A 15,999-nucleotide genomic window follows, 5' to 3' on the forward strand; every position below is an offset into this window, starting at 1 on the left:
AATACCAATGTGTGGTGCATCCATGACATTGAAGTCACCTGATCAGCGATGCCTCCAGGCAGGATGGTTTTGACAATGACACCGGTGGTCTTTCCTCCCACAATGCCAAAGCCCAGGCCTGTCCCGTCGTTGACCAGCTCCATGGTCTCCACATGATTCCAGTAGGCCTAAGGAGGGACCCAGAGAGTGGAGCGTCAGATAAGGATCTCAAAACATTCACTACAGAAAGGTTACTATATATAGGGTGTAACCCTCACGGTAAAAGAGAGGTATGCCGTCCAAGGAGAACAACTAGGACTAATGAAGAGGAAATGAAGAAACATCATTCCAGGAACCACCTGGGAGGATGCAAAGAAAACTACACAGAACAGGGTGATAGAGATACACCGTTGAGGCTCTTTGTGCCACAAGGAGCGAGAAGGAATATGTTAAGTGCTCAAAGAAGGAATTTGAATATTGCTGTGTGTGTGTGTGCCCCAGTGAACTAACGTTATACAACCGTCTGTGTATAAGGGGTGCTTTTGTGTCTGTGTTCCTCATCACGCTAGAGAGGTCAAGCCTTACGCTAGCTCCCCCGGGAATGTGAGACACTATAGTTTGTGTGTGTATACAGAATGTGAGTATGCTCATGTTTGTGTGTGTGTGTGTGTGCGCTAATGTGTTTATATACGTGTATGCTTCCACAAGCTTCTGTGTGTGCACTCCCCTCACCGCACTGGAGTGGGCAGACAGGGTGCTGGCAGCGGAGGGGGTACGGGACACCACGGGGCTGGCCAGCTGAGGGATGGGTCCTCTGGCTATGGTGAGCTGCACGCACTCAGACGCTCTCTGCAGGATGCCTATGGCCTGCTGGTGGGTCACTGTCTGGTCCAGGGGTTGACCGTTGATGGCCAAGATCTGGTCTGACTCCTTCAGCTTCCCATCGCTGTGGGAACAGGAGGATTCTCATGATAAAAAATATTCCCACAAGACATCAATTAAAGGGATAGTTCACCAAAATGACAGTATGGCATCCTGGTTGCTACAATTCTAATAGTTCACTTAATTTATGTGACAAAACAAGCAAGTATAGTGTAGAGAATTATTGTAGCATCTAAACTGCTGTGAAATATATTTTTCATAATCGCAAATATTGAAGCATAGACATAGCGCAGATAGAACAGATCTACTGCTTCTTAAACTTTCTTTCAATGAGAATGACAGATCTATAACACACATTTCTAAGTGAATTAGGTCAGGTCGCCCAAAAAGTGACATATTGCAGCTGTAAGTGGTAACTTTTGAGTAGTTTTTTCCAATATGTAATTTTGGGTGAACTATCCCTTTAAATACTTATATTGTTAAGTTTTCATTGATGACTCGAGGTCAAACATAGTTCATTAGGATGCGGCCTCAGTGCAACTAAATTCATTATTGAATAGTTGATTATCTAATGGGCTGTAAGGCTTAGAACTGCGGATAATCTCGCTGTTGAAAAGATGCAGGTTGAAAAAGACAGTAGTCACCAACTATGGTCTTGGGGAGATGCAGGGTGGGCAGGCTTTTGTTCCAGACCAGTACTAACACATCAGATAATCAACTGTTGAATGTGCAAAAACTGGGTTTCTGGTTTCATGACTTCATTACAACCAGATTTGTCCGCCACAGGGTGGGCATGCATTTTGTTCCAGCCCATCACTAACACATTAGATAATCAACGGTTGACCCAGTAGGCAAAACTGGGTTTCTGGTTCTAATGATGTCATTTCAACCAGACTTATCTGCTGGGGATGACCCTTGTTAACTTTCCCATACCAGTGGGCCACGCTCCCGGGCTGGATCTCCTGGACGAAGATGCCCAGCTCCCCGCGATTTTCGCTCCTCAGGCCAATCACGCTGAAGCCCAGACCCCCAGACAGTGGCTTCACCAGCTCCATGTGCGTCACGTAGCGCCCCTAGAGACACACACACACACAAATGTACCCATATACATCACACACTCCACGTTAGCCCTCCTCCTTACCCCCCTCTCACAGTAGCAGCAAAGTCACACACTCTCCTCCGAAGTCACTCAAGAATGTACACTGAACACAGCGTAGTGTAGTGTAGTGCGCACTTGTCTTTGAATGTCTTTGAATATTTAGCTAGATTGACCGGGAGTGTAACCAGTCTTGCTTGTGATTATCAAGATCCATTTCTGGAGATAATACATTTTTTACAGTCTAGGGATGTAGAGAAATTGTACCACCAACAGCATTTGTGCAAAAGTCCAGTCACATATGAAACAAAAACAATCAACCATAATGAAATATGTACCTCTTAATATATGTGTATCTAAAATAAAGTTAATTGTTGTGATTAAATAACTCAAAATGTATGAAATGCTTGCTTTTTATCCAAACATGTCTTTACCTGAGCCATGGAGCGAATGATGTGCTCAAAATCCTCAGGCGATTGCTTCCCATTGACCTGTGTACTAGTGGAGGCTTCTGGGTAGGCAAGATGGCCACCATTGGCCTGGGCTGATGTGTAGCATTCACTCAGGTCACCGCTAAGTGTTGATGTGACACCACCCTGAAACCATCAATGGAAATACAGTCAACAAGTGTTGCATTTAAGAATTCTAGGTTTTGCAACATTTTGGCAAACTGTGTAAACTCAGTATTGTTTATAAGAGCAGCTGCTAAAAGCTGTTGGCTGATATAGTTTGAAGTGCTGTTTATTGAATTTGTGGCAGTTGTTTGATTGAAGTTAGAGAGACATGATCACAAACACTATAACCAATTATTTGAAATCAAATATATTCAATGTTGTGATGGTAGGAATTATACATCTCGCAAGAAACAGACTTAATCCACAAAATTACGGCTTTATTTTTGAATATATCAACACAAACCATGTTTACTTGTCACATTGTTACGCACATGCATTGCAGTGAGTATCACTAATATCCCAAATAAGGCCACACAAGCCGATCCCATCAAGTTCTAACCAAAAACCTGCCATCACTGCTGTTAAAATAAACAAAGGCTAATTTCGTGAATTCCCTAAATCAAACTAAGTCTAGGAGCGGGAGAGGCAGGCCAGCTCGTTACCCAACCATGATTAGCTGGATCTATAGCAGTCTAATCCTTCAGAGATAATAGCCTTTCAGCTGATCCAACAATGACTCTTTCCATCATAGCCATCTGGATGCCTTGATATGCTACTCAATAAATGGGCTGCAACCACTGTGGTTTTGTGACTAATGGATTACATGAATTAGACAATGTGTAAAACTATGTTTTTGAATCTCATTTGCTTTTTGGCTCTAATGTTTGTTTATGATTCGTTTGAATGTGATCCAAAAGGACTAGCGCATTGCTTCATGAGCACTTTGTTTGAAATATAGCATCCTCGGCTTCGGTTGCCCTTTTGAACTTGTGCTTGTGTGCTTAGCATATTGAAGAAGCATTTTTGACACACTAGCTGACATGTCATCCAGCCAGTAGCATATGGTGAGGTTTTAGCCTTTGTAAAGAGAAAAACCCTGCAGGCTCGGCTAAGTTAGCGTAGCGCTCAAGTTGCTGTCCCATACACAAGCTTTGTTAGCCAGCCGGGCTAAGAGGATTAAAGTTCCAGTTTGGTTCTTGCACATTTAAGAAATTGTTTCTGCCCCACTTCACACGGCGGCAGCCTCTCTCTTCTGCGAGCAGGCCCCGTCGCCATAGCGACACTGACAGTGCTAGGCGCTACTGGCAGGAGTAGACAGACAGACTATGTGTGGGTCTAGGCATTGACTGACAACAAAAACACTAACTACAGCTTTCCTACAAATTGGTTTCGCCTAAGGAAACCAGAAAGTCTATTTGTATTGCAAAATCTCAGCTTAATCTCTGTTCCTCTAAATTGAATTTACATTATTTCATGTTTTCTTTGATTCACTTTATCTATAAACATAGACTCCATTACTCATGTATTTTAGCTTGAAAACATTAGGGTGGAAGAGCAATAGTTTAGCATGCCACACACAGTTACTCATGCTATACGGTGTGGACTGGATTGCTACATTGTGCTAAGTTATGTGACACTGCTGAAATAAGCTATAAAGCACTGGCGCACAAAAAAATGCCTGCAAGGATTTTATAATCTGAATTCCTTCAGGGTTGAAAAAAATAAAAGATGTAGCAGCCCCCCTGCCTCCCACTGCATAGCTCACATATTTTCTGTCTCAAGCACTCACCCTGGCCCCTTCCCACAGTGACCTAACCAGAGCTCTTTCTTGGGCAAAAACAAATCTACATTTCTCATGGGCCCTGGATAAGCCGAGGAGGCCTTTTGGCTTTTCCTGGTATTGTCTGCTTATGTAACCTTATTAAAAGTGCCCAGATGAACTCGGACTGCAATATGACCACAGTAATACATGATTTGAGAAGAAAAAAAAGCTAAATCTGTCTGGAGCCCTAATAATTCAATTGGATTCAATGCAGACCAAATCAAGATTGAAATTGGTAGTTAGAATGAAATAAATTACTGCTACCTGACATAATAATACTGTCGTAGCAAAGACCATACATGGTCAATCCTGAGTCTGAAGCTATGCCATTAACACATTTATCTACAATGTGGACAAAAACTTAAAGACAAGTTAGGGAGTTGGAACCAGAGATGGGTTGAGGTTAAGTCTATGTTTACTTTATTGGGTCATGTGTATGACGCCCTGTAAGGGTTAGAGTGATGGCTACCCTAACCCTCATTCTTAAAGGGATAGTTCACTCAAAGTACAAAAAACAACCAAAGCATGGATTGCTGTCATACCTTGTCCATAGACTGCTTAGAGGTTTGTCGGGTCAACAAAACAAAATGAGGCAAGACGTCATAACATGCTCTAGAGTCCAGGCTACCTGAGAGTTCATAAGCAGCTGCAGGGCCCTTTGATCCATTTCAACCAGTAGGCCTATTTTAGTTACAAAAAGCATGTAGGCTGCTGTATAATAAAATAACAATTTACAAGTCAGCTATGAACGTAACAGCAGTAAAATGAAATTCTAATTTACATAGCTAGACAATATACTGTGGTGCAAGAATAGTGCCGTTTTCTGCTTGATCGCAGTCTTGCAGTGCAAAAACTTCTCTGGAAAAGTCGACCCTTAGCAACTAGCTAGCCTATGTGGAATTGTAAAATAAATTTGCCATCAAAAGGTTGCAATAGTAAACAAAACATCCAAGACGAAAACAATTAGCCAGCTAACAACTCCAGCAAAGTTTGCAAGTGTAAAGTTTTTTTTTTTGGTAAGCAACTCCAGTGCAAATTTGGCCTTGTGTTTTAGCTTATTGTCCTGCTGAAAGGTGAATTCATCTCCCAGTGTTTGATGGAAAGCAGGCTGAACCGAAAAAGTAAATTGCTTTGCCTAATTTTTTCCTACACTTTTCACTCTGTCAATTAGGTTAGTATTGTGGAGTAACTACAATGTTGTTGATCCATCCTCAGTTTTTTCCTATCACAGCCATTACACTCTGTAGCTATTTTAAAGTCACCATTGGTCTCATGGTGAAATCCCTGAGCGGTTTCCTTCCTCTCCGGCAACTGAGTTAGGAACGACGCCTGTATCTTTGTAGTGACTGGGTGTATTGATACACCATCCAAAGTGTAATTAATAACTTCACCAAGCTCAAAAGGGATATTCAATGTCTGCTTTTATTTTACCCATCTACCAATAGGTGCCCTTCTTTGCGAGGCATTAGTAAACCTACCTAGTCTTTGTGGTTGAATCTGTGTCTGAAATTCACTGCTTGACTGAGGGACCTTACAGATAATTGTATGTGTGGGGTACAGAGATGACGTAGTCGTTCAAAAATTATGTTAAACACAATTAATGCACACAGAGTGAGTCCATGCAACTTATTATGTGATGTTATGTGACTTGTTAAGCACAATTTTACTCCTGAACTTAATTAGGCTTCAACTGTGACATTATGGGGTATTGTGTGTAGGCCAGCGACAAAAAATCTCAAATTAAACTATACTGAACAAAAATATAAACGCAACAAGCAATAATTTTTACGATATTACTGAGTTACAGTTCATTTAAGGAAATCAGTCAATTGAAATATATTTATTAGCACCTAATCTATGGATTTCACAAGGCTGGGCCTGGGAAGGCAGAGGCCCACCCACTGGGGAGCCAGGCCAAACAAAATTTGTTTTACCCCACAAAAGGGCTATATTACAGACAGAAATACTCCTCAGTTTCATCAGCTGTCCGGGTGACTGCTCTCAGACGATACCGCAGGTGAAGAAGTTGGATGTGGAGATCCTGGGCTGACGTGGTTACATGTGGTCTGCGGTTGGACATACTACCAAATTCTCTAAGGCGGTTTATGGTAGAGAAATGAACATTAAATTCTCTGGCAACAGGTCTGGTGGACATTCCTGCAGTCAGTATGCCAATTGCTCGCTCCCTCAAAACTTGAGACATCTGTGGCATTGCATTGTGTGACAAAACTGCACATTATAGAGCGGCCTTTTATTGTCCCCAGCACAAGGTGCACCTGTGTAATGATCATGCCGTTTACTCAGCTTCTTGACATGCCACACCTGTCAGGTGGATGGATTATCTTGGCAAAGGAGAAATACTAACAGGGATGAAAACAAATGTGTGCACAAAATGTAAGAGATATAAGCTTTTTGAGCCTATGGAAAATGTTATTTCAGTTCATGAAATATGGGACCAACATGTTGCATTCATATTTTTGTTCAGTATATTTTACATTCAGGCTGTAACGCAACAAAATGTGGAAAAAGTCAAGGGGTGTGAATACTTTCTGAAGGCACTGTATATTTGATATTGTTCATCAAAGTTAGCTGACTAACTTAGTGATCCTACATCCCAACACCCAAGAGAAACCTGATCTTACCCACCTGGTCTTTGAGGAGCTGGACAGACTTCTGCAGGGCAAGGATCTGGTGGAACAGGGGGCTCTGGAGAACAGACTTGAGCAGGCTGAGCTTCTCCTCGGTGGGGACCTCCCCCCGGTCCTTCAGCTTGGCCTGGAGACGCTCCACTGCCTGCAAGGCACGCTGGGTATCTGCAAAAGCGTTGCATAGTCCAGTGACCGCATGGGGAGGCAGCCACGTGGAGAAGAGTGGAAGAGAGGGATAGCTATCAGTATGAACATGCAGGGTGGTCAACGCAAGTGTTTTGAAATTGTTTAGAAGTTGAGTACAGCTAGATAGGAGGCTGACATGCCCCCTTTGACATCTTTATTTAGGATGGATTGCTGAGATATCAAAACGTATTTATTTCACATGCACCGAATACAACAGGTGTAGACTTTACTGTGAAATGCTTGTTTACGAGCCCTTCCCAACACAGGAGGTTGGTGGCACCTTAATTGGGGAGGACGGACCTGTGGTAATGGCTAGAGCAGAATGGTATCAAATACATTAAACACATGGTTTCCATGTGTTTGATGCCATTCCATTTGCTCCATTCCAGGCATTATTATGAGCCGTCCTCCACTCAGCAGCCTCAACTGCTTACCAAATATACAATAATAATACAAAATTGTAACACAAGGGAAACAAAATACACAAAAAATTGAGCAATATACCAGTACCAGATCAATGTGCAGGGGTACAAGGTATTTGAGGTAGAAAAGTACATGAAGGCAGGGTAAAGTGACTAAGCATCAGGATAAACAATAATACGAATAAATAGAGAACAGAGTAGCAGCAGGCAGCATAGGATGAGTTTGAAAGTGTACAGTATCACTCAAAAGTTTGGACAGACCTACTCATTCAAGGGTTTTTCTTTATTTTTACTATTTTCTACATTGTAGAATAATAGTGAAGACATCAAAACTATGAAATAATACATATATGGTGTGTATATATAGTCTAATGAGTGTGCGTAGGGTCACTGCAAGATAGTTTGGGTACCATTCATTGGCTATTTAGCAGTCTGGCTATTTAGCAGTTTTATGGCTTGGGGGTAGAAGCTGTCTCAGAGCCTGTTGTTCCGAGAGCCAATGCTTCAGTACCATTTGCCAGACGGTAGCAGAGTGAACATGGCTAGGGTGGCTGAATTTTTTGGCCATTTTTCACACCTTCCCCTGACACCACCTGATATAGAGGTCCTGGATGGCAAAGAGCTCAGCCCGTACTAGACTGTCTGCACCACTCTCTGTAGCGCTTTGCGGTCCAGGGTGGTGCATTTGCAATACCAAGCGGTGATACAGCCAGTCAAGATGCTCTCGATTGCGCAGCTGTATAACGTTTTGGAGGATCCGAGGACCCACGCCAAATCGTTTCAGTCGCCTGAGGGGCAAGAGTGGCTGCCGTGCCCTCTTCACTAATGTGAGGGTGCGTGTAAACCATGTTAAGTCCTTAGTGTTGTGGAGGCCAACGAATGTGAAGCTCTCGACCAGCTCCACTACAGCGATGTGGATGGGAGCGTGCTCTCCCCTCTTTCTCCTGTAGTCCACAATCAGCTCCTTGGTCTTACTGATGTTGAGGGAGAGGTTGTTGTCCAGGCACCACACTGCTAAGTCTCTGACCTCCTCCCTGTAGGCTGTCTCATTACCATTGTGTCGTCAGCAAACTTGATGGTGTTGGAATCATGTGCGGGCCACGCATTTGTGGGTGAAAGGGAGTACAGGAGGTGACTAAGTATACAACCCTGAGGGGCCCAGTGTTGAAGGAATGTGAAGTCTATCCTACAATTGACTTCTAAAGTCTTATCTACTGTAAGTAGTAACACATCCTGTTGACACACAGCACCAAACGTGCTTGCTAATGTGTGAAGCACTATGTGAATGATTCATGGGGGGGGGGGGGGGGGCGAGAGAGACCACCCTGAGGCTTAGCTTAACTTCCATTCAACATGATGTTCTCTTTCAGAATAACAATGATTTGCTGTTAGCTTTCGCTCGGCCGAAAGACGCACAGGTCCGGACTGGGCAACCGGAGAAAAAAGGTCCTCCACAGTTTGCTTGCTCGACCCTGCATAAGCTCTTCTCGCCTCCTCAAAGCGGCTTGTTAGCCAAGGATGGGTTTGACGGGGCAATTTCCAAAGCCCGCGGACTGTGACTAACACCTAATAGGGTGTGCACGAGTTCCAAAGCACTGTTTGTTCTGAGAGCTAGCCCACCTCTTTGTGCAGAGACAGTAAACAAACCAATAACACGAGAGTCTCGACAGACACATTTCTCTGTTAACGGCTTGTACCGTCCGGGGTACTTTGTTGTTGTTTTCGTAGCGGAGTGTTCAGGCGTGCATAACAAGGATTCTCCTCAGGGTCTGTGTTTGTTCGAGAAATAGGGTGATTTTACAATAACTGAGGCCTAGTCCGGATTTTTTTATGTTTGGATGGGAGATGGGGAGCAACATTATCTAAATAAATAATAACATCAATCTAATTCACTCTCTTCATCAAAACATTATCACCTCTCCCTGTTTTCATGTTGTGAGACCTTGGACATAACTGACAACACTAGCAATCAACACTTTTCTAACACACATTGACTGATCACTTACCCATTGTCTCAATCATGTCTTTTATTCCTGGTAGATGGGATAGCTGCCTATCAACCGATGAGTGTTACTCTTCACGTAGTCAAGGCCTGCAAAAAATACATATGTGTTACACACCCTCCATATAAGCACCCCCTATTTGACCTTTGACCAAATGAATATGACATCAACATGAAACCATTACGAGTGTTGTTGCAATGCTACTTTTGTCAATCATTATCACATAGGCTACTTAGTCATTCAGTGTTTATATCCATGTCCACTCTGACGAGTGTGTTCTTAAAGACTGCCCGACAATTAAAACATCTCAGCAGCCTACTCTCTGAATTGTCATACTTCACAGGACATAATATAAAATACAGATTTGTATGCTGAATTTGTTTTTGTTATGCTAAAGATGAGAGCTGCTACACTACAAAACAAAGGTTTCGTGCAGGTGCTACAATACTACTAGAAGAAGTAGGTCATTACTAGGCACATGCAGGTTGATGGGGCCTTTGTATTTGAGTAATGCTCTTATTCAGGGATTAACATCTGCCAATTGCCATTCCTGGGGCCTTAACTGACATTGGCAATGGCTTTGTGACATGTATGTCACCGCCAGTCATCTGTTTGGCCTTGGCAAAGTCATTTACTATGCATGTTAGGCCAAACAGGCAGGTGTTCTGCTTCTATGCTCAGTACCCGAATCAATAGCCATATCACATCTCAGTTACTGTATATCAAGTATCCACTAATACATTAAGAAATTAGTTGTGTGTTACTATACCAAGGCACAGTGATGCTTTTAAAACTGAAAGGTTAAGTGATGCAGATGAAGTCAATGTTCTAATGTGAATGAAATGTCTTCCTTTTATATTGGGACATTTTTTATACATCAAAAGGTACAATAATGTACAAATACCTGGATGTTAAATTTTGCATATTTAGTTGGAATACAGTAAATTGTCTTACTAACTGCTCTGTAACCTTGTCATACCCACTCCAGTCATACCATGCAAGCACATTGATAGAAAACGGTTTCTTTAATTGCATTTATCCATTATCAATGAGAAGTGGTATGGGGAGGATCTTAATTATTTAATTTTCTTAAATCTTATATTAGCTCAATCATTAGGTGCAGGTGCATATGCTGAATAGCCGATTCTCATGGCATTATCAGCCATAGAATAGCCTATATGCCTATCTGTAGGCTATATTTACAGCAAATGTCTATAAACTTACAGACAATAGCCCTTTTTGTCACCCAATATAAAAACGAGTTTGAAACCAAAATAGAAACAACTTAAAGCTTTATTTAGGGCCTATCATTTGGTTTGGACAAACAGATTGACTAGTCAATAGGATAATGGTTTCTTGAAGTTTTTTTTCTAGGGATCCCAGCTAACAAATTTGGTTTCTTTGTAGTTGTGGGAACATACGTTTTTGGTTTCCAATTGGTTCTGGGAACGAAGCCATATGTTTCCTGACCGGTAAAACAAAAACGTTCTGAGAACTTAAGCGAAAATTTCAAAGGAAACAAGCACTCATTAAGATAAGGTGTGGCAAATTAGTGGGCGTGGCCAACACACCTGAACACACTTAACAAGATCGAGAATAGAGTTTTGTTGACGCTGAGAACAGAATGTATCGGTTTTAAATAACATTCTTACAACGTTACTAATGTCTTCTTATGGTTTTTTATGTAACGTTTTCTTAATGTTCTTAGAACATGACTAAATGTAACCATGAGGAAACCTGCAGAAAATGTTATGCTGAAGTATTGAAATTCCCACAGATGATCATTGTTTATCAAGGTTCTGTTAAAGTAATGAAATGCCTTTAGGGTGAATGTTTCTGGGTGAATGTTTCTGACATTTTCGGACTACTAAACCACTATTTAGAACCATGGAGAGTAACCACAAGTTACAAAGAAAACAGAAGCTGCATCCACTATTCCAGCACCATTTCTGCATCATCAAATCACCCATGCTTAGTCTAATACAGTGACAACTAAAAGACACCAAAAACTATTTAGTCCAATCAATGTAAGCTAAATATTATTTGGCTGTCCATGGTTCTAATTTCTGTGTGTGTTAATGCAAATAGAAACATGTTGACTCACCCTAGTTGTACGAAATGGTCTATGACTCAGTCATACAATACACTTTTAGTTTTTGTTGTCATAGGCTACCTGGCTAAAATACTTGCTCGCTAGCCTAACTTTGTTTCATGGGCAACGATGAGCTGGGTCAACATAAGCCTACTACACCTACATCCTTTCAGGGGCACAAAGTAGGAATTTATGGTTGGATCAGAATTGCCGTTATAATTATTGGCCAGTACGGAGAATTAAGTAAAATCCACAAGTCAAAATCCCTAACTCCATCCATGGCTAATTTAGGAAAGGGCCGATTTTAGCTAGCTATCCACCGAAGGAAAACAACACAACAAGAGAAAAAAACTAGATTTGTTGCATATCATTTGATGTTTGCTCTAGATGTGATGTGATTGGTGTGAAGCCGAAGCCAAATCCAAAACAGGCTTCCCTTGACCCTTTTTTTTGGTGTGCCAGGACCATTCACAGTTGAGCTCACTCAGTTTAGCTCAAAGCTGATTGGCTATTATATTATAGTTTCTTTTAATCATGGGTGGACAAATGCTCTCTGGCTACACTTGCATGCAATGCTACGGGCGGCAACAATCTCATGGGCTACACACAGAGACAGAGAGGTGCTGTTTCGCTCGCTCAGATACTTTCTCTGGAGAGATAGATTCAGCCTCTTGTGAATTTAAGGAGAAGTATGAAAACACAGAGATGAAAGATAAATTGTATGGGTTTTTTTTCTTGGTAATTTTTTGGGGGAAGCCTGGCTTCCCATGGCCTCCATCAATACACGCCACTGGCTCTTACCAAGCTCTAAGAAACGTTATGTGCTAGCTGGGATAGTTCTAACTATGGATCCATAACACCACTATAGCATAGTTTTCGTTCACCGCTCACTCAAGGCATATTTAACTAACTGAAATGTGTTTGTACAAGTGTCAGCACTGTCTGTTTATACGTTTACATAGTATTATTTTAAATCTAGCCTCGCCTCGGCAACAGAAGGCAACGAATACAATCCGCTTTTCTCAACTCCCCCTCCTTCTCCATCTCTTCTTCAGGATACTGAATCAACAGGTATTCGACATTATCAGAGACGCCAAAGAAGTTGTATACCGTTGTGACAACGTAATGAAACCGCCCAAGTGCTTGAAACATTCGGAGAAAACTATAAACATATAATATAGGCTATGGGAGAGAAAATACAGATGTCGTTGGAAACATTGACCGCGCGAGCGTCAGATAACGTAGCCTTTACAATAGCAACACTGTTGCTCAAAATCCAAACTCGGAATTCAGCGTTACGTATGTATCCGAAACGCTTAATAACTTTTATCTTGCCAAATGCATTGAAAGGAGTATTATAGGAACGAAGGAAACTTACACAGGCGTTGACCCTTTGCTGGCGGCTTACACAGGACGTGTCCTGTTGTACTCCGGCTAACGGCGCATAGACTGGGCTTAAAGATGGGGCGTATTGTAACTCGATATTCTATAGACATTTGCAGCAACAGCGTCACCGAGAGTTGAGATCGAGACCAGCTATGGGAGAGACGGTGGAAGTTTATTGGGAAGTCACAGGCGCCGCTTGGTGGATACCATGACAACTAGGCCTAAAGTGCAGCCTGCTGTTCTGCATCTCAATCATCTCAAGTATTGCACTCAGACAGACTTGATTGGGGATTTATTTCATATGCATTGGGCAATTTTATAAGGGGGTCTATTTTTATAATCATGGGTATTGCAAAAGGCATGTCTGCTATTGCATATGTAGCAGTGTGATGTTGTTCCCCTAGATTACGCACCAAATTGCACACAAGGACCAAGTCAAATAGGCCAGGTCAAGAGGGGATGTTAATAATCTGATAATAATAATAATAATTCAGTGTATTTTTTTATTTAATTACAGCTGCATAGCTAATGTTTTTATTTGGTGTACAAACACTTTTTCATACCAATATTGTACATACAAGTGATTGTAAAAGTTTTGTATATTTTGGTTTGGCCCATCGCGGGTTATCTGTATTCCCATACCACTTTATCGTTCTCTTTTGCCTGACCCTCGGCTAGCAAGGTATGTTGTCCTTGGCTCCGAAACTGTTTAATATAAAACCGTCATAAGGTTATACAATGTACTGTTTTGCAACCATACGTTTGTTATAGTGTGGACAGTGTAGGAATTTATGTTAACAAGTTTCACAGAGCTCACTGACTGGGGTATCTGTTGTAACTTCTGAGTACTTGTGACAGTGGTTGAGTGAGTGTCCATGTGCTCGCGCAGGTGCCGGAGAGCTGTGACTGCACCAAGGGTAACGTGTGTGTTGTCTCTTCGTGTGCAGGTATGTCTTTTATTTTGTCAGAATTATGTTCTGTATAGTTTTACTTGTATATGCTGTTGTGCAGCGAGTGTGTGCACGCAGCACCTGTTAATTCCTTTTGGCGCTCTTTTGCCTGACCCTCGGCTAGCAAGGTGCCGGAGAGCTGTGACTGCACCAAGGGTAACGTGTGTGTTGTCTCTTCGTGTGCAGGGCAAATAAAAAGATTTCAACGAGCAGACCATCAGTTGTGGCAGCGTCCTAATTAAAAACACACAACGCAGAATGAACCACGCTACACATACATTCAAATACCATGCATAAAAAGTATAATGGGTATTGGGGGCGTAGGCAGAACATGCAATGCAATGCAATGTAACTTAACACAGGCTTTCACAATGTTGCAGGTAACATCAATGCTTGAAGAAATGGTCGCTGGCAAGAATGATAAACAAGGGTATATACCATACTATTTGTCAAAACATAGATAACACATCTTTATCTTTCCATCTGTCCTTCACATTGTGAAGTTCTGATCTCCTGTGTTATTCTGATTACTCACAGCGTAGGGGTCCTGAAACCTATTCAAGTTGATGCAGAATAGTTTCTCAATATACTTCAGTGCGTATGCCTATCAATAAAGTCAGTGATCTCAATCATTAAGAAATAACTCCTTAAAGGGGAAATCTGCTGTTGCTACAGTCATTTTTGGACGAATAAATTAATGATATAGAGTACCAGTCAAAGTTCGAACACACCTACTCATTCAAGGGTTTTTCTTTATTTTGACTATTTTCTACATTGTAGAATAATAGTGAAGACATCAAAACTATGAAATAACACATGGAATCATGTAGTAACCAAAAGACTGTTAAACAAATCAAAATATATTTTATATTTGAGATTCTTCAAAGTAGCCACCCTTTGCCTTGATGACAGCTTTGCACACTCTTGGCATTCTCTCAACCAGCTTCATGAGATAGTCACCTGGAATGCATTTCAATTAACAGGTGTGCCTTGTTAAAAGTTCATTTTAATGTGTTTGAGCCAATCAGTTGTGCTGCTACATGGTAGGGGTGGTGTACAGAAGAGAACAGCTCAAATAAGCAAAGAAAAATGAGAGTACATCATTACTTTAATACATGAAGGTCAGTCAATGTGGAACTTTTCAGTTGCAAAAACCATCGAGCGCTATGATTAAACTGGCTCTCATGAGGACAGCCATAGGAAAGGAAGACCCAGAGTTACCTCTGCTGCAGAGGATAAGTTCATTAGAGTTACCAGCCTCAGAAATTGCAGCCCAAATAAATGCTTCACAGAGTTCAAGTAACAGACACTGCTCAACATCAACTGTTCAGAGGAGACTGCATGAATCAGGCCTTCATGGTTGAATTGCTGCAAAGAAACCACAACTAAAGGACACCAATAAAAAGAAGAGACTTGCTTGGGCCAAGAAACATGAGCAATCGACATTAGACCTGTGGAAATCTGTCCTTTGGTCTAATGAGTCCAAATTTGGAACCACATTTTTGTTTCCAACCGCCGTGTCTTTGTGAGACGCAGAGTAGGTGAACGGATGATCTCCGCATGTGTGGTTCCCATCATGAAGCATGCAGGAGGAGGTGTGATAGTGTGGAGGTGCTTTGCTGGTGACACTGTCAGTGATTTATTTAGAATTCAAGGCACACTTAACCAGCATGGTTACCACAGAATTCTGCAGCGATACGCCATCCTATCTGGTTTGCACTTAGTGGGACTATCATTTGTTTTTCAACAGGACAATGACACAACACACCTCCAGGCTGTGTAAGGGTTATTTGACCCAGAAGGAGAGTGATGGAGTGCTACATCAGATGACCTGGCCTCCACAATCACCCGACCTCAACCCAATTGAGATGATTTGGGATGAGTTGGAAAACAGAGTGAAGGAAAAGCAGCTAACAAGTGCTCAGCATTTGTGGGTACTCCTTCAAGACTGTTGGAAAAGCATTCCAGGTGAAGCTGGTTGAGAGAATGCCAAGAATGTGAAACGCTGTCATCAAGGCAAAGGGTGGCCACTTTAAAGAATCTCAAATATAAAATATATTCAGGTTTGTTTAACACTT

The 15,999-nt window shown here is 41.8% G+C and overlaps 1 protein-coding gene across 1 annotated transcript in view; it reads right to left on the reverse strand.

Moving 5' to 3' along the window:
• LOC120030235 (multiple PDZ domain protein-like) overlaps positions 1–9,500 on the reverse strand; it is a 60,817-nt gene extending 51,317 nt beyond the window's left edge. The window contains 6 exon segments of the mRNA XM_038975582.1: positions 39–167; positions 712–925; positions 1,795–1,934; positions 2,392–2,553; positions 6,881–7,047; positions 9,497–9,500. Of these exon segments, the coding sequence (XP_038831510.1) occupies positions 39–167; positions 712–925; positions 1,795–1,934; positions 2,392–2,553; positions 6,881–7,047; positions 9,497–9,500 (816 nt within the window).
• Positions 9,501–15,999: the final 6,499 nt, after the last annotated feature.

Source organism: Salvelinus namaycush, chromosome 36 (genome assembly GCF_016432855.1).
Source record: "Salvelinus namaycush isolate Seneca chromosome 36, SaNama_1.0, whole genome shotgun sequence".
In the NCBI taxonomy this organism is placed as follows: Eukaryota; Metazoa; Chordata; class Actinopteri; order Salmoniformes; family Salmonidae; genus Salvelinus; species Salvelinus namaycush.